The sequence below is a fragment of the Trachemys scripta genome, chromosome 1 (assembly GCF_013100865.1).
Source record: "Trachemys scripta elegans isolate TJP31775 chromosome 1, CAS_Tse_1.0, whole genome shotgun sequence".
Taxonomy (NCBI): Eukaryota; Metazoa; Chordata; order Testudines; family Emydidae; genus Trachemys; species Trachemys scripta.
In genome coordinates this window covers 213,732,185-213,752,264 of record NC_048298.1, presented here as the reverse complement: position 1 = coordinate 213,752,264, position 20,080 = coordinate 213,732,185, and the positions used below count along the sequence as shown (strand labels likewise).

Sequence of the window (20,080 nt, the reverse complement as noted above, 5' to 3'; positions counted from 1 at the left end):
CTGCCCCTGGCGCAGGGAAATGGAGCCCATGCGATTCTGTAGCACACAAACGGAGCCCTGCAAACGGGGAGGCGGCGGGAGAGTTAGTCACTCTTTGGGGAGGAAACGGCTCTGAACTCGAGTCACGTTCTGTGCTTGCTGCCCCTCTCTCCCCAGCTGGAGAAAGATGCATGCGCACAAGCTGGGCTCGGAGCTGTCCAAGTGCTGAAATTTATAGGCAGGGTAAGCTCCCGTCTCATTCCGGCACAGGAGCGTAGCTTTCTCTGCAGCCCACACCAATCATTCCACAGCAACATTTACAACTCGCTGCCGGGAGTAGGGGGGGGAAAAAAGGAAAGAAATAGCCCCACGACGACTCATAGATACTGATTTCCAAAGCAAAAGGGAAATCAAACAAACCCACAACAGATAGCTCTCCAGCGCGGCAGCGATTTCCTTTTGCATGATGTTCTTAAGGTAGCAGGGCAATTTTTATTTTATTTTTTCATCATTCCGTAAAAGCAGCCGGGGGAACCACCAGTTCTGATGCTTTGTCTCTTTTGTATTGGCTGCTGGGGATGAGCCTGGGTTTGACCTGACCATGATTCCGAGGACTGGCACTTCTTATTTTTTACCCCCAATTTGTAGACATCCAGATCTCCTCTTTTTGATTGTCAAGAAAATCAAATTATTGCTGGATTTGGGAATCTAGACAGCACAAGGTACTTCCCCCTGCTTCTCTCTGGAATCGTTTCTGGGATATTTTCCATAATCATCACACAAAACAGGAGGAATGAACGGGAAGCTAGTGAAAATTTTGACAGCCTTGTTTGCATTTTTCTTAGAGACAAACCACTTCAGGTAGGTGAAATAACTGTATGCTGATATTTACCAAAAGATGTGGAAAGCATAGCTATAAGCAACCACGTTACATTAACCTAGTTTATTTGCTACGTCTGAAAGTATTTCATATTAATTTTATATAGGCAATACCTCTTACACTGGAAGAGCCCCGTTGCTTGGTAACACACACCAAAAATCCAAGTTTGTGCAATACATTTTCCACGTCTCTGATTTAAAGACACGTTTTTACAGTGCCATATTAATAACGTCTACATAGCTGAACAACATTTTCATCGTTTTTTCCCTTTTGGAATGCAATATACTCTCTCCACTCCCACTGGAAGTTATTTAGTAGGCTGCCTTGTTTTTATCTCCCAAGCTTGTCAGGGATGTGGTTATTTGTATCTACAGAACCAGCCCTCTGATTCTGGGAAGACCTTGGACCAATCAATAATTCCTTTACACTCCTTACTTCAAGCAGCAGTATATAGGAATGTTCTTAAAATTTCAAAGAAGAGAGGAGATATTGCTTCAGTTATTGAGTTTTCCTTATCATTCCAAAAAAAACATTGGAGGGTTATTTGTCAGAGCAATGGTTCACCTGAGTTTCATTAATGTAATATGTTGTGTGTGTGTGTATATAGTATATATGTATGCAGATATACAAAGTGTGTGTGTGTGTACAGTGTGTGTGTGACAGAGTGAAATATTATTTATATTCACAAGTTTGGGATGGCCACATCATTCAGCATGGTGGTTCCAAGTGGAAACACAAGTGATTTGTGTTAGGTCATTCCAAATAAGTATACTGAATGGCTACCCACTTTTTTATTATTGTATATTACATTTATACCAGTTAAGTGGGGAATAATTTCTGTCGTTGTTAAAATATCAAAAGCAGTACCACGTCATTGTCAGAAAAATGGAACCCGCAATATCACAAATGGAACCTGATAATATCACAAATGTTGAAGATAACATAGTATTCTAACAATTCTAATATTTTAGTGGGGGAAAATAGTATTTTATTTCCTTTAGATTTCAGATCATCATGTTTGTTTAGCTGTTTGCAGATAGGTACACACGCATTGATGATAAAAAATAGTAACAAGAAATACTGCTCAAAGTGAATGATGTCTTTTGGGCACATATTTAAATACACCAATACTGTAGAAGACATTGTGATAGGATTACTTCTGATACCTCTCAGAGATACTATTAAAATATAAAACAGATAATTTAGGAACCAAACGAATTAGTCATATTTTTAAACTCACTGATTTAATAATGGTTATGACAGAATTCATGTCCCTGCAGTCCAAATTTGTTCAAGTGCTTCTAGTTTATTTTTTCTAGGGAACAACCATCTGAGATTCCCATCCCCTGAAATATCTAATATGTTGTATATACAAAGCTACAAAGGCATGGTGGTACTATTAACTTAATGCTAAAACCTCAAGACACAGACCTATTCAAAAAAGTCTGGATATAAAAACAAATTAAAGGGAAAGATGGGGGAAAGGACCATTATCATTGCTCGCTGTGGGTAGAAGATTAAAATCAGATGTGTTTGCTTCTCAAACCCTTTTCAGGGAAAATAAACACACAGCTAGTAAAGAATTGGGTCTTTAATTAACACAATTTAAAACCAACTTAGATGGAATCTGTAAAGACTATTCCTGCTCCCATGTTTTTGTTTTGTTCTGTTTTGGATATTAACAAAGTCAACAATTTTCACTGTTGTGTGATGAGTTTTGCCAGTCATTGTATGGAAGTTTGACGCCACCTCAGGACCAGCTTAAAGTGAAAATGGTTTCAGTAGCATACATGTAACTCTGACAATAACATGAATTGGGAGATCAAAGTCCTCAGGAAAATGTTTTAAACAATCAGATAAGTTGAAGACATCTATTTAAAATCCTACAGTTTTAACAATTTTCTTTTTATAGTCTAAGTATTCTATAGAGCCAATTGTGATGCACTGATATATTTCCCTTACTTGAAACTTATTTTCACTTCTAAAATAAAGTTTTCTGATGAAAACAAGGATCCATTTTCTACCTATCTATTCATTAGTACAATCAATGTTGACGAAGATTTTTGTAAAGAGTATTATAATTTCCTCCCTAAACATAAAGGCAACGAGAGCTGAATAGTCGCTAATGGTGGCTAATAATTTGTTTAGGGCGGCTTTCTGTAAAGAACATGATTCCAGATCTGGAAAATCCCCCTCACAGACCCTGTCTCCTTCAGATTTTTTGGACAAATTGATGGGAAGGACATCAGGATATGATGCAAGAATCAGACCAAATTTTAAAGGTAAGTTTCTCTATTGATCAACTAATTGGAAGTCTTCTTGACATACTATGGGTTTTGATAACTTTACATCTGTGGCCCGATTCTCCTTTCCACTATTCCACTTTTGCAGAACAATCATTCCATTGAAATCAATTATTTCATTGACATAAAACCGGAGAAGCACAGTGGAGAATCAGGCTCCTGGTGCTTTTAGATGGAGCCGTCTTTTGGAATGTAGCCATACATTAAATAATATTTGTAAAGGATCCAGGTTTTGGTTTTGTTAGAAGTCACTTCTGTAAATCTCTCTAGTTACTGAGCTAAACAATAAACAGAAGTATGTTCCAGGTTCCCTTACTAAATACAGTTGGATTTGCTGATTTCTGAAGTTTCTAGACATACAGGGCTAAATCCTGAACTCTCAAGCAAAGCCCAAGTCAAAGGGCTGTGCTCATGTAAAACTCTGAGGGAGATGAGGGAATTAGGGGCCAGGGCACCCACATAGTAGACTTCTTCTAGCCATTACTGGCTGTGGGGTAGGATAGTGGACATAGCCCAATTCTCCTTTCCTATGCTGATTTAGGGATGCCTAGGTTTGTGCTTTGGCTCGGCCACTCCCTGCCCTGCCCTATTCTCACACCATTTTCTTTGCTGTGTGGAGAATGACCATAAGCATCTTAGCATCAGCACATGTGAGGCTGCAGATGCTGAGGCTTCCACAGCTTTGGCCACTAGTCAGTGGATAAACAGTGTTTCCACTGCTTTTGACCTTTCAACATTCATGCCAGTGAGTTCAGGATTCAGTCCCCAGACAAGAAGAGGGGAGATCAAGTTTTCTCTTAAGCATTTAGAATGGCTCAAGAGCTCTACAGTTCTACCAAACTGCCTTTTTTTTTAAACAAAGAAATCTAAGCTCAAAGTGCAGTTATTGTTTGAAAAGTGACTATGTGAAAATGTACTCTCTTCCTCAATAGGTCTGCTCCCCTGTGTGTATTTCAGATGCATATCTGCTGGCTCTGGTGACAATTTTTTTTTACTACTTTTTACTCCTATTAATTCTGCAATGAAAGCTGTTGGTATGAAAGAATATTGTTCAGCCAGTGGATGCTGCTAGTATGAGAGAGGGAGCTCACACATCAGTGACAGCAATGTTAATTAAATTTCAAATCAAGAACCATTTTCTGCCTTCACTCCCTCCTGTGCAAACTGCCAAATTTGGAATGTGGAATCTTTTTTACTGTTTATGATGCATGAACCAGAAAGAAGCCAATGTGACTTCCAGATTCCAAGTAAAGCTGATGAAACTGCCAGACAAACTGTGGCCCCAATTCAGGAAAGCACTTAGGCATTGACATTAATGGCATTTTAGCATGTGCTTAAGTGCTTTCCTGTAGCAGGGGCTGTGTTGTTATAGTAAAAACAACAACTCCAAATCATTTTCTGCTCTCACTCACACCCCATGCACTCACATGGACTTCAGTGAAGTTTGACAAGGTGTAAAGGAAGGCAGAATTTGTCCTGAATTGAACAGATAAATAATTGTTAAGGACAGATTCTGCCTGGCCATTCCGTGGGGGTATAGTTGGGGAGGAGAATGCAATAAGCCATCCCATGCTACACCGTGTGTACATCAGACCAGACACAATAGCAGTCTATATACACAAGGGTGCACAGATTGCTTCTTCCCTACTTCCTGAGGGACATGTAGCACCTCCAAGGGAGAAGGGTGGGAGCAGAGAGGCCTGTGGCTCTTTCTTTCAGTGCACTGGTACGCAGAGCTGACTGGCTGCGTCGGAGATAATAAGCTACATCCAATAAAAGCGGGGATGCTGTTCTGTTCCAAAGTGCTTGACATGAGTTACTTTCAATGTTCCCCCAAGAAGGTGGTGGCTCCCCACTGATTCCAAAGGAGGGCTGTGCCTGCAAGGCACAGTTAAGCCTTGGATGTCAATAAACACAGAACCCCCCAATGCTGTTTTCACAAAGTCATTTTTCAGAGCAGAATTTCACTTTGTAGCATTTTTAAATCAGAAATTCAGCTTCGATATTTGCACAAGTTCCCTTCTTCTGAATCTTTCTATGAAGGGTCTAACAGGTTATGTCATTCTTTTCTATCATCCTATCCTCTCTACAAAGCCATCATGTTTGGTGAACCAGAGTGAAGATGCTATGCATGGAGTTTTGAACTTCACGCCACCAGTGAAATCCCTGAATAACCATAAGCAGCCTTGTGGCCTATTTACTATATATTCCAGGTTCCAGTTAGTTAGCTGAAAAATACAACTTTGGCCAATGTCCAGATCTCATTAAAATTTTCCCAAAAGTACAAAAGTAGAAAGCATTGTCTTTCTAGTTTTGCATAATTTCCCCTTAAAATAAACACATGAATTTAAATAAAAAGGAAGATGGCTTGTGGGGAGGATCATAGTGAATTTCTGTTACGAATCTGGATATTATAAAGGTGTTTTTGTACTGAGTTCAGTATTATGATCATGTTACAAAACATATTTCAGTTTCTAAGATTTTACTGATCTATTTTACTTTGCTTTTGTGATCGGATCCATCAATACAATAGCACCATTCAAAGTAGCAGAAATGTATTAAAGTGTAAAATGTCAAATTATTACATTCTTGATTACATTGTATATTTGAAAACAATATATTCAATCATTTTAAGCCAAAAAGGTGTTCGAAAGAGAAGTCTCTTAAAATAGGTCTATTATTTGACTTTGCATATGGTTATGGAACAGGTAAATATTATTAACTGCATTTTAAAAAAGAAAGTGTGAACCAAAATATTTTGGATATTGTTTATGCATTCATCCAGATTACTTCTGCTTCATATCAATAACAGTTCAATCACACAGCTTTTTTTCTGATCTATAACTGCTATTTTTTGCTTTGTCAGAAAAGAGTCTGGTATTCATGAAGAAGGCAATTCTGTTGCATCCTCTTATTTTATGCTACTGAATGTACATTAATTTAAATACATTTATATGACAGGTTTCAAAGTCTGAGTCACTGGAAAACAGCTATTTGATTAACTTCTGACATAAAGGCAACTCGCTTTAGCGTAAGGGAAAAATGATTGTTCACTTAAGCAAAATGTTTTATCCAAATAGAGTAATTTTTCTCATTTGCATTCTTGAATAAAAAATTCAGATGGATTAAGTGAAAGCAACAAGGTGAATATCAAATAATTTAAATATCAGACATTGATGACACAAGCCAACATTTAGTTCCTTTAGCAACAATACTGTTCAGTGTAGAGTCTTTTCTACTCTAATGACCTTATGAATTATCACTGTCATTTGCCATTATTTTGAATAGAAAATTGTTTTCCAGTTCCTATAGGCCTAATAAGAGATTGTGTGCAAAACCACCAGGGGATGAGAGTGATTGTCACCATGATGGGCACCACAGGGAGAGTTAAGGACACAGTGGCAGTCTCAGCTAAGAATTTCCTTGCTTTGAGCCTTCTAAGTCAAACATGTAGGGTATGTCTACACTTCAATTAGACACCTGTGACTGGCCTGTGCCAGCTGACTCAGGCTTGCGGGGCTCGGGCTAAGGGGATGTTTAATTGCTAGGTAGATGTTGGGGCTTGGACTGGAGCCCAGGCTATGGGACTGTCCCCCCTTGCAAGGTCCCAGACTTTGGACTCCAGCCCAAGCCCAAATGTCTACACCACAATTAAACAGCTCCTTAGCTTGAGCCCTGTGAGCCTGAGTCAGCTGACACAGGCCAGCTGCGAGTGTTTAAATGCAGTGTAGACATACTCTATCTTGCATTTACTTAATTTGAAGGTCCTAATAGCTTAACAAAGGCCAGTGAGATGAATGTTAAACCATAAATATTTAAAGGCCCAATCCAATTTTGATTGAAGTCAATGGGAATCCTTCCATTGACTCAAGTCAGCATTGGATCAGGTGCTATTACTCAAGTTGATGTTTCTCTCTTTTAGCTACCTTGTCAGGAGAACTTTGTTTCTAAAAGATAGTAAGTGCAAGTTGTCCCGCACATACAGTTCACTAACATAATATTAACATCCGGTCTTAAATTACAAAAACAAAGAAATTCTAAGTGGAGAGGGGCACTTTCTCTTTAACTTACTTCATTTTTTTTAGGGATAGCTGTAGTAATGGAAGAGGGCATCTGTGCTGTAATATGATAGCCAAGGGTATGCTTTCTGGTAGATAAGAACAGGAGATAATGAAGTAATGTTGCAGTGTTCTATCATGGATCACCTGTTCACCTCAGGCTGACTCAGCATGACGTGCAAAAGCACTTGCCATGGCATGATGACCATGCATATCAACAACTTAATCACAACATGGATCATGGGGGTGACAGAAGCCTAAAATTAGAATCTCCTTGCATTTGTTGATCTTTAAAGTTATTTTAATCATTTTTTAGTTTCCATTTGTTACAACTGTATAGTCTAAAAACAAATTTAAAACGTAAACACACACTACAGCAAATCAATATGAAAAACCATTTTCCAGCTATAATAATCTGTCCTTCACACCAAATGAAGTAGGAATGAACACATCTGACAGTCTTTCAGCAGAAGTTTGCACTGGATTCTCACTATCGTTCAATACCACAGGCTGCTGAGCACTGCTGAAAGCAGCATGAAGAGCCAACCAAAATATCAGTATTGTGCTGGGTGAAATCCTGGCCCTGTCAAAGTCAATGGCCAAACTCTCATTGTCTTCAATGGGGCAAGGATTTCATCTCCACTGGTTGCTCAGTACCTGTACACTGAGGTTTAACAAAATAGGAAAAAATGAACACAGCCCCCACCAATGTGGGCAATTCTCTACGTCCACACTGAAAAGACCACAGGTGAGGCAGGACAATGGGAATGAATGGGAGTGGAGGTAAGATTCTCAGCTGGTGTAAATAACACATCTCCATTCATTTCAGAGTAGCTATTCTGATTTACACAAGTTCAGGATCTGGTTCAGTGGGCATAGGTGCTTATATGCAATTCAGTGAATGTCTTAGATTTATTTTAGGATTTTCAATTACTCCTATTGCCAGCCAGGAGCAGCTCGCTCCAGTGCGCTTAATAGTTTCAGCTAAAGGAAAATATGAGTAGGTGAAGCTGTGAGGAACTAACCATCATATTCAGCCTGGCTGTGTTGACATAAATTCAGAGGCAGGGAACCGGTGGCTTTTGCTGGGGGGATGAGTGGGGGACATAGATGACAAAGACAGCCCCACAAGTGGGCAGTGCTGGACAAGACGGGAAAGTGGTCTGGGTGACCCGAAGATGTATTAACACATCTTTTCCGGAGTCTATGCCAATGAGTCTTCCATGTAATCCTGCCTGTAATCTAAAACCTAAGTTGAAATTCTGAGGGAGGGTGGCAGTAAGAATACAGGACCTCTTTGACATGCTCGCCTCACAAAACAGTTCCCCTCTGGGGCACAGGAGAATTAGCTGGTGCAGTGGGAAGTAACAGGCATCTCCCTGCACGAGCTTTGGTGAATCTATTTTTCTCACAGCCAATGGCTCATGATGGCTGTTGAGCGTAATGTTCTCACCAGCCCACAAGCACCATCTCCCTTCAGCTTTACTCCACTCTCCTCGGCTTAATTCCTTAAAGAATCATGAGGATTAACAAAGCACCAGGCTCTATCAGTGATTCAGAGTCACTCTCTCACACCTTCTCAGCTTCCCTGAAAAATCCAGCCCTGTGTGTTAATTCACTAATCCAGGGACCAATCCTGCACATGCCTCTGTAGGAGAGAGTGACGGTCTAGATCCAGTTATACCAGGGGGCTCCCCATCTGGTTGACTAAGATGATTATCTGCCTGCTTTGAGCTGTGGGGCAGCATTTAGCAAGTGGAATGGGCAGGGCCGGCTCTAGGATTTTTGCCACCCAAAGCAAAACCAATTTTGGCCGCCCCCCCCCATTCTTTAATTAGCCCACCCCCGGCCCCGCCTCAACTCCGCCCCTTCCCCAAATCCCCAGCCCTGCCTCCTCCCCCCAGGCTCTCAAGCCTAGGAGGGAGTGAGGGGGAGAAGCGGCGCCCGCGCCGCGGCCACTCGGAGTCTCCCCCTCTCCCAGGTTTGAGAGCCTGGGGGAGACTCCGAGTGGCCGCGGCGCGGGCGCCGCTTCTCCCCCTCCCTCCCAGGTTCCGAAGCCTGGGAGGGAGGGAGAGCAGCGGCGCGCGAAACGGCTGCTCGGGATCTCCTCCTCCCTCCCAGGTTTGAGAGCCTGGGAGGGAAGACAAGTAGCGGTGCGTGAATCAGCTGTTTCGCGTGCCGTGGCAGCAGCAGGGGAGGTGAGCTAGGGCAGCCGAGGCACATTTTTAGGGGCGGCATTCTGGCGCCGGCCATGCCGCCCCTAAAAATGTGCCGCCCCAAGCACCAGCTTGTTTTGCTGGTGCCTAGAGCCGGCCCTGGGAATGGGGCATGGGGTGGGGAGGATTTGGCCCCATTGTTTCTGAGGGTACACTCTATTTTGGCATAGAAGAGGTTAACAGTGTTGGTTACAGTGATGCTGTTAAACTTCGTGTTTAGACCTAGTTACATCTAGCTGTTTTCCTTTAAGTCATGATTTGTTAAAGAATCTTTCCATTTTTTGTGTGCACTTACATTTAGGGGTCCAGCAGCAGTGCACTTTCCTTTTCCACCAGGTAGTGTAGTGCTGCTATTGCAATATATTGTGCGGTATCTTGCCCCAAAGCTGTTGTTTCTGGGGCAAGAGCACACGTGAAACTCAGTGAAGTCTTGTGAAGAGAGAGGAAGTTTGGGCGAGTAATGGCTGTAGTTGTGAAAGAGTAGCTTGCTATTATAGTTGTGCCATGTCATTTTCGTGCTTAGTCAGTGGGTTTAAATCGGAATAATAAACATTGACTAAAAATTAGCCTCACAACTGTTACAGGAAATGCTGTTTATGCACTTTAACTCCTTGGCATCAAGTGTCAAATTTTCCCTTATGTTTGAATCCATTGCTTGTTTGTCTACTGCAAGTACCTGAAATAAATTAGCATGTAACAAGAGGAAGAGAAGCATTATGTGACAAGGGAAGGGGAATGAATGGAGCCACAGTTGACACATGACAATGTCATTTCTTGATGTGCTAAGAAGAGGCACTGTATGCAAATGACTCAACATGGATCAAAAGATGCCAATTCAAAATAAATACCTTTTTAAAAACTCCTGTAAAATATAACAGATAAAAATTGAAAACCTCACCATGCAGCATTGGCTGTGAACCTGGAGAGCTATATTTGAGCATGGCTAACAACCTTCATAAGGCCAGACTTCAATGGCTAGCAGCTAACATCCCTCATAAGACCAGACAAAATGAGTATTAAAAAACTGGGTATTTGTTATACCATTCAAGATCTATAAGGGACAAATCTAACAGATGGCAAAATCCTGTGATCTCTTGATTGGGTGCATCAAAGGAGCAAAAGGATGCAGCTTACCCTCCTGCTAGTGCATCCACATTGTAAATAGGCAGGCTTCTCCTTTGAGAGCAGGTGGATGGCCCTGGCCAACAATCTGTCAGTCTTGGGACATGGCCACGCAGTCATCCTCCCTACATATATGCTGCCATTGCCTGTGAGTGTTAGGGGGAACACCGCTATGGGGATAAATGCCATGAACAATATTCTGCCCTGAAATACTTCCAATTGATTTCTGAGGAAGTCGTGTGCATATCTGAGTGAAGAATTTGGCTGTATATAAGGACAAACTATTAATAAACAATTGTTTTATCCTTTGTGTGAAACACGGTAAAGGGAATGCAATCCAGTCTGCTGGCATGCACCGCTCATCTTCTGTTTTAATGGATAAACCTATATTTATCATAGCTATGCAAGGAACATCCTCTTTTCTATTTCTGTTTAAATTCCTGTATACCTGCTATAGTCTGCAAGGGCACTGATGGGGGCTTATGTTTCATGCCCATCACTCTTTAATTTAGGGTTCTCTTCCAATATACCAGTGAGGCCAATAGGAGTTCCATGGACTGAAAGTGATCACTGTCATTATGGTGTGTTGTCTTTATTCAGAATCAGTGATTTAATTAAGTGATATCAGTGGATTTGACTGTTGCTATGGAATATTGGTCTGCTGCTGCCACTTAAACTACAGAGGGAATTTATGAAAAACAAATGTCAAAGCAAAACCCAAGATCTTTGATATCAAAGAAGGAGACAGTGATCTTCCAATAAAATTCTGTTTAAATTGTTTTATTTTGATGATATCAAATAGCTAAATATCCTGCATAGATTTAAATATTTCATGCAATGGAGGTTGATGCACTGGAATTACTCATCCAGCTAACATCTTGATATGTTCCGATTGCCTTAGAAAACACATGCAATTGACATATATATATTTAATGTGTATAGCTATATAATGTGTTTATATATTTATATATAAACTTACATATACACAAGAACATAAGAATGGCCACACTGGGTCAGATCAATGGTTCACCTATCCCAGTATCCTGACTTCCAATAGTGGCTGGTGCCAGATGCTTCAGAGGGAATGAACAGAACAGGACATTCTTCTGAGTGCTGGTCCCTGTGTATATTCCACACATGGGGTACACATGTGCACCAGGTGCCTGAATCCAGAAATTCTTCAAAGCAGTGTCCATTGGCCCGCACATGCCCAGTAGCTCTCCTTGTGTTCCCAGCCAAGGATGTAAGAGGCAGTGTGAGTCGATGCCTCTCCTGTTCCTTCTTACCATTGCATGGCCTGAGTTGGAATGGTGTCCTCCTTCACTCTGTTGTATAACTTGCAAAGAAAGAAAACATTTGTAACTAGTAATATATCTTGGCTTAGTAGTCAGTATTTAAAGTATTTATTTTCCCTCAGTTGGGGAATCCCTCCCTGGCTCCAGGACTATGCACAGAGTCCTGGGATTCAAGAATTGCATCTTCTGCCCTTTCTCCTTCTCCATTAGTAATGAACATCAGTGGTGCCTGTACTGTGTGGGTGAGGTGCATATCTCTGCAAAGTGCAGTATCTGTTGCTCCTTCCCACCCAGAACTCAAGAAGCCCTGGAGCTTAACCTATGAAAGCACCTGATGGAGAAAGCTATGAGGCATCTCTCCCATACGCGCCAGGGAGATACCCTCCCCCCCAGTATATTTGCACAGTAAGTTACTCAACTATTAGATCTCTTTTCATCCCAAATGAACATAAAGTGCTTATGTTATTCCAGAGGAGGCATGGGTTACAACTCCAAGGGCAATGCTTGTCTGCTGTCTTGGGTGAACATCCTCAGATATGCCTTTCCTTCCATTCCCCTACTTCTACAAGTCCTGGGGAAGATACGTCTGACAGAGCCAACATCATTCTTCTAGCTCCCTACTGGCTCAGACAGTTCTGTTCATGGAACTTCCAACAATGACTTCCCACTCACCATTCAGAATCTGCCCATTCCCAGATCTCATAACCCAGGATTGGGGGGGGGGGGGGAAATCAAACATCCCAATCTGAGCTCATTCCACCTCATGGCCTGGTGTTTGGATGGAGTCCGAAATAGAATGCTCATGCGTGGCCCCCATTCAGAAGATCCTCAATCAAAGTAGAAAGGATTCTTTTAGAACCTACTGTCTGGCCAAATGGAGATGCTTTTTGGCCTGGGCACAACTCCACCAATGTTCTATGGATACCTTAAGCATCCTGGTTATCCTAGACGATCTTCTGTCCCTGAAGACTTCAGGTCTTTCTATTAGTTCACTGTGAGTAAACGTAGTAGTGATTAGTGCCTTCCTCCCTCTGGTGGAAAGATGTTCCATCTTTACTCACCCTGCTACAATATGATTTATGAAAGATCTCATCAGAACCTTCCCACTAGTGCTTAAACCTACATCTCAATGGGACCTTAACCTTGTCCAGTTGACACTCAGGGGCCTTTCGAACCCCTGGCAACTTGTGCCATGAAGAATGTGGCATTCTTAGTGGCTGTCACATTGTACAGGGGGATCAGTGAGCTCAGAGCTACCATGGCGGATCCTCCTTATACAGTGTTTCACAAAGAAAAGTTTTCTGTCCAACTACACTCCAAATTTCTCCCTGAGATTGTTTCTGAGTTCTGAGTTCTGTATCAAATAATACACTTATCTGTATTTTTGTCTGAAACCCCACTCTTCCTCTGAAGATAACAGACTTCACTCCCTTGATGTTCGGCATGCCCTGGCGTTCTACCTGCAAAGAACCAAACCCCTTAGGAAATCACTGAGACTTTTTAATCGCCATAGCAGCGAGATCATGTGGGCAAGCCATATCCTCCCCGAGGATTTCTAAGTGGGTTTTGGGATGCATTTTACAGTGCTAAAAGGTAGCAAAACTTCCTCTCCCTGGAGCTGTCACAGCTCATTCTAGGCGAGCACAAGCTGCCTCCATGGCATCCCTATCAAACGTTCTGCTGCAGGACATCTGCAGAGTGGCCACCTAGAGTTCTGTCCACATGTTTGTGACACACGATACCCTAGTTCATGCCTTGGTAGCAGTGGGATCAGCAGTATTGCAAGAATTTTTGCTACCAATTTCCTCGCATCCACCTTCAGTCTGACACTCCTTGCCAATCACCTATGTGAGAAAGACACATAGGGACCATCACTTGAAAAAGAAATGGAGGTTACTTAGGGTAACTGGAGGTTCTTCAAGATGTGTTTTCCCCATCTGTGTTCCACTACCCTCCCTCCACCCGTCTGCTTCAGATCCTATTGGTTTTGTGGTAAAAAGAGGAACTGGAGAGGCATCGACCTGCACTGCCTCATACTCTTGGCTGGGAGCACAAAGAGAACTACTGTGTATGTGCGGGCCAATGGACACTACTTTGAAGAATTTATGAAGTTGGGCACATGGTGAGCATGCGTACCCCATGTGTGGGGTACACATAAGGACTACATATCTCAAAGAACCTAAGTGATCTCTCTCCTGCCATCTATCTCCACCCTCTGACAAACAGAGGCTAGGGACACCATTCCTTACCCATCCTGGCTAATAGCCATTAATGGACTTAACCTCCATGAATTTATCTAGTTCTCTTTTAAACCCTGTTATAGTCCTAGCCTTCACAACCTCCTCAGGCAAGGAGTTCCACAAGTGGATTGTGTGCTGTGTAAAGAAGAACTTGCTTTTATTTGTTTTAAACCTGCTGTCTATTATTTCATTTGGTGGTCCCTCGTTCTTATATTATGGGAACAAGTAAATAACTTCCTTATTCACTTTCTCCACACCACTCATGATTTTATGTACCTCTATCATATCCCCCTTAGTCTCCTCTTTTCCAAGCAGAAAAGTCCTAGCCTCTTTAATCTCTCCTCATATGGGACCCATTCCAAACCCCTAATCATTTTAGTTGCCCTTCTCTGAACCTTTTCTAATGCCAGTATATCTTTTTTGAGATGGGAAGACCACATCTGTACGCAATATTCAAGATATGGGGGTACCATGGATTTATATAAAGGCATTAAAATATTCTCTGTCTTATTTTCTATCCCTTTTTGAATGATTCCTAACATCCTGTTTGCTTTTTTGACTACCGCTGCACATTGCGTGGACATCTTCAGAGAATTATTCACGATGACTCCAAGATCTATTTCCTGATTAGTAGTAGCTAAATTAGCCGCCATCATATTGTATGTATAGTTGGGGTTATTTTTTCCAATGTGCATTGCTTTACATTTATCCACATTAAATTTCATTTGCCATTTTGTTGCCCAATCAGTTAGTTTGGGAGATCTTTTTGAAGTTCTTCACAGTCTGCTTTGGTCTTAATTACCTTGAGCAGTTTAGTATCATCTGCAAACTTTGCCACCTCACTGTTTACCCCTTTCTCCAGATCATTTATGAATAAGTGAATAAGATTGGTCCTAGGATTGACCCTTGGGAACACCACTAGTTACCCCTCTCCATTCTGAAAATTTACCATTTATTCCTACCCTTTGTTTCCTGTCTTTTAACCAGTTCTCAATCCATGAAAGGATCTTCCCTCTTATCTCATGACAACTTAATTTATGTAAGAGCTTTTGGTGAGGGACCTTGTCAAAGGCTTTCTGGAAATCTAAGTACGCTATGTCCACTCGATCCCCCTTGTCCATATGTTTGTTGACCCCTTCAAAGAACTGTAATAGATTAGTAAGACATGATTTCCCTTTACAGAAACCATGTTGACTTTTGCCCAACAATTTATGTTCTTCTATGTGTCTGACAATTTTATTCTTTACTATTGTTTCAACTAATTTGCCCAGTACTGATGTTAGACTTACTGCTCTGTAATTACCAGGATCACCTCTAGAGCCCTTTTTAAATATTGGCTTTACATTAGCTATCTTACAGTCATTGGGTACAGAAGCTGATTTAAAGGACAGGTTACAAACCATAGTTACAAACCTCCAGTGACAGTATGTAATCTCCACATTTATCAATGATCCATCCCCTGTCATCCAGTCCCATCTTCTGGCAGTCTGAGGTGTAGGGACACCCAGAGACCATGGGGTTGCATCCTTGACCATCATGGCTAATATCCATTGATGACTCCAAGATCTTTCTTGAGTGGTAATAGCTAATTTAGACTTTATCATTTTGTATGTATAGTTGGGTGTGACAATGTTGGGACTCACCACCACAACGCCTCCTGCTGGTTGTCTCTGAGAATTAGCTCAGTCCAGTGGAGCGACCTCTCCTGGTGGTGTCCTGCCCATTGTCTCACCCTTGGTTGGTGTCTGAGCCCACGTCACTCCCCAGCTCGCGGCGTCCTCTTCCGGACCACTGCCCTCCGGCAGTACCCCTTTGTCCATCCACACCCCCTTCTGAGGGGCAGGGTGATCAGCAGTCTTTCAATGCCCCAGCCACCATGTCCAACCACATCCCCAAAGTCTAATCCCTCCTATCAGGGATCTGGCGTAGTCTGAGATGGCCGCTCCCCATGGCCGATGGCTGGGTGTACTGCAAGGGGGAAATAGAGGGATCCAGGCCCACCCTCAGCTCTGGGTCCTGGCCCAGGGACCTTCTGGCAGCAGTCTTGCTGTCCGCCTTCTCTCCCCTCATCTGTCCAGTTCCCTGGGCCACTTCCCCTATGGCCCCTTGCACCCACTAGGCCCTTCCCTTCGGGGCCTGCAGCCTGGCAGGCTACGGGCTAGAGTTCTCTTCTGCTCCCCGAGCCTGGCCAGCACTGTGCTGTCCATGGTGCTAGTCTCCCAGCTCTGGAGACAGACTTTCCCCTGTCAAAGGTCTGGGACAGACTGCCTGCTGCTCTCCAGTGCAGCCTTTATATAGGGTTTAGCCTAGCCCTGATTGGCTAGCTCTAATGTTGGCCCTGATTGGCTCTCAGTAAGCCCTTTCCTGATTGGCTGTCGGCCTGCGCAGGTGCTCTGGCCTATTCCAGCCCCCTCTCACCTGGGGGTGGGGCACTTGCCCCGCCACATTGGGATTACATTTTCCAATGTGCATCACTTTGCATTTATCAAAATTGAATTTCATCTGCCATTTTCTTGTGAGAAAATGTGAGATTCCTTTGTTAACTCTTCGCAGTCAGCTTTGCACTTAACTATCTTGACTAATTTTGTATCATCTGCAAACTTTTGCCACCTCATTGTGTATGTCTTTTCTCAAATCATTTATGAATATGTTGAACAGCACTGATCCCAGTAGATTCTTGGGGGACTCTGCTATGTACTTCTCTCTTATCTGAAAACAGACCATTTATTTCTACCCTTTGATTCCTGTCTTTTAACCAGTTACTGATTCATGAGAGGGCCTTCCCTCTTATCCCATGACTGCCTACTTTGCTTAAGAGATTTGGTGAGAGATCTTGTCAAAGTCTTTCTGAAAGTTCAACTTCAATATATATCCACTGGATCACCCTTGTTGTCATGTTTGTTGATGCCCTCAAAGAATTCTAATAGATTGGTGAGGCATGATTTCCCTATACAAACAGCATGTTGACTCTTTGCCAACATATTGTGTTCATCTATGTGTCTGATAATTCTGTTCTTTACTATAGTTTCAATCAAACTACTGGTACTGGTACTGAAGATAGGCTTGCTGGCCTGTAAAAGCCAGGATCCTTTTTTAAAAATCAGTGTCATATTAGCTATTCACCAGTCATCCTGTACACCTGTACAGAGGCTGATTTAAGAGATAGGTTACATACCACAGTTAATAGTTCTGTAATTTCATATTTGAGTTCCTTCAGACCACTTGGGTGAATACCATCTGGTCCTGGTGACTTATTACTATTTAATTTATCAATTTGTTCAAAAAGCTCATCTACTGACACCTCAGTCTGGGACAGTTCCTGAGATTTGTCATCGAAAAAGAAAAGCTCAGGTGTGTGAATCTCCCTCACATCCTCTTCAGTGAAATCTGATGCAAGGAATTCATTTAGCTTCTCCACAATGGCCTTATTTTCCTTGAGTGCTCCTTTAGCATCTTGGTCATTCAGTGGCCCCTCTGATAGTTTTGCAGGTTTCCTGCTTCTGATATACTTTAAAAAGTTGCTGTTAGTTTGTGTCTTTTGTTAGTTGCTCTTCAAATTCTTTTTCAGCCTTTCTAATTACACGTTTACACTAAAGTTGCCAGAGTTTATGTTGCTTTCTATTTTTCTCAGTAGGATTTGACTTTCAGTTTTTAAAAGATGTCTTTTTGTCTTTAACTGCCTCTTTTACTCTGTTAGGCATGGTGGCATTTTTGGGGGTCCTCTTACTGTTTTTTTATTTGGGATATACATATATCTATATTTCTGTTTTTTTAAAGTTTTCATGCAGTTTTCAGGCATTTCATTCTTGTGACTGTTCCTTTTAATTTCCATTTAACTAGCCTCCTTGGTTTTGTGTAGTTCCCCTTTTCTAAGTTAAATCCTACTGTGTGGGTTTCTTTGGTATTTTCCTCCCTACAGGGGTGTTAAATTTAATTATATTATGGTTGCTATTGCCAAGTGGTTCAGCTATATTCTCCTTTTGAACCAGATCCTGTGCTCTACTTAGGACTAAATCAAGAATTTCCTCTCCCCTTGTTGGTTCCAGGACTAGCTGTTCCAAGAAGGAGTCATTTATGGTGTCTAGAAACTTTCTCTGCATCCCATCCCGAGGTGACATGTACCCAGTCAATATGGGGATGGTTGAAATCCCCATCACCAGGGTCTGCTGCTGCTCCCCAGCTAGAAGCATGGGCTGCCACACCCAATCTCAGTTAAGGAGGTTTACTCTTTTATAACAAAGGTTGACAAACAAGCAGAAGAGAGTCTTAAGTCAAGACCTTGTCCTGGCTTCAAGCCCACCCCTCCCTGGGGTCTCTGGCTTTCCAGCTTCTGGAAACTTCCTTGTCTCTTCTTGGAGCCAAAGCTGCCTTCTCATATTTGTATACAAGCAGTTATAACATTTGTCAGTATTTAGTTGTCTGTCTTTATGTGATGTAACTGAATGGGACTCTTTCTCGTTTGACTTTGGTTCCTACCTGTGTTTAATCAATGTCTGCCCTCTCCTCTTTACTAGGATATAGAGTATCCCCTTTCATGAATCCTTCCCTGAGAGATGTGTCTATCTGAACTGTGTGCTCCTCCACACCTGTCAGCTTTCCCCTAGTCCTTAGTTTAAAAACGCCTCTACAACCTTTTTAATTTTACATGCCAGCAATCTGGTTCTGTTCTGGTTTACGTGGAGCCCATCCTTCCTGTATAGGCTCCTCCTTTCCCCAAAAGTTCCCCAGTTCCTAATAGACCTAAATTCCTCCTCTGAACACGATCATCATATCCATGCATTAAGACCCTGCAGTTCTGCCTGTCTACCTAGTCCTGCACGTGGAACTGAAAGCATTTCAGAGAATGCTACCATGGAGGTCCTGGACTTCAATCTCTTATCTAGCAATCCAAATTTGGCTTCCAGGACCCCTTCCTACCTATCCCTATGTCATTGGTACCTATATGTATCACAACCACTGGCTCTTCCCCAGCATGGCATATAAATCTGTCTAGATGTCTCAAGAATTCCACAACCTTTGTACCGGGCAGGCAATTCACCATGCAGTTCTTCCTGTCATCACAAACCCAACTATCTTTATTTCTAATATTTGAATCACTGATTACTATTCCCTGTCTCCTCCTAACAACAGGGGTCCCTCCCCCCGAGAGGTATCCTTAGGATACCATGACATCATATGGAAGGAAGGTCCCAACTATGCAATTGTTTCCCTCCACTCCAGTTGGGTGTTCTCCTTCCCTGAGACTTTCATCTTTCTCAACAGCACAGAGGCTGTGAGACCAGGGATTGGACCATTCTACTGGGTCCTAGAAAGTCTCATCTGTGTGCCTCTCTGTCTCCCTTAGCTCCTCCAGTTCAGCCACTCTGGTCTCAAGAGCACATATTCGGTCTCTGAGGGCCATGAGCTGCTTGCACTGAATGCACACACATGCCAACTGTCCACAAGGCAGGTGATCTTACATACTGCATTCAGTGCAATAAACTGGATAGCCACCGCCCTGCTGCAGGACGTATGCCTGCATTATTTTTACTCTTGCAGGGTTGTTTGGTTGTTTATTTGTTCTCTGTGTGTGTGTCTTTGTTTGTTTTGGGTGGGGGGTGGACTAGGGTTACCATAATCCAGCAAGCAAAAAAGAGGACAGGAGGAGCCCCGCCCCTGTCCTGCCCGAGCCCCGCCCCTGCCCCTCCCACTTCCCCCCCTCAGAACCCCCAACCCTCCCTCCGCTCCTTGTCCCCTGACTGCCCCCTCCTGGGACCCCTGCCCCTAACTGCCCCCCAGGACTCCACCCCCTACCTAAGCCTCCCTGCCTCTTGTCCCCTGACTGCACCCTCCTGAGACCCTCCCCCCACCTAACTGGCCCCCTAGGATTCTACCCCCTACCCGTACCCTGATTGCCCCAACCCTTATCCACACCCCCACCCCCAGACAGACCCCTGGGACTCCCACGCCCCATCCAACCACTCCCCACTCCCTTTAGCCCCCCCCCC

The 20,080-nt window shown here is 42.8% G+C and overlaps 1 protein-coding gene across 7 annotated transcripts in view; it reads left to right on the top strand.

Moving 5' to 3' along the window:
* The first annotated feature begins 236 nt into the window (after window positions 1-236).
* GLRA2 (glycine receptor alpha 2) overlaps window positions 237-20,080 on the top strand; it is a 163,450-nt gene continuing 143,606 nt past the window's right edge. For 2 of the 7 annotated variants that reach the window (XM_034756659.1, XM_034756668.1), the window contains exons 1-2: window positions 237-840; window positions 3,076-3,141. In XM_034756659.1, the coding sequence (XP_034612550.1) occupies window positions 3,093-3,141 (49 nt within the window). In that variant the 5' untranslated portion in view covers window positions 237-840; window positions 3,076-3,092. Of the gene's footprint in view, window positions 841-3,007; window positions 3,142-20,080 lie in introns of those variants that run through there. The other 5 variants (XM_034756642.1, XM_034756634.1, XM_034756651.1 and 2 more) reach the window with 4 other exon arrangements.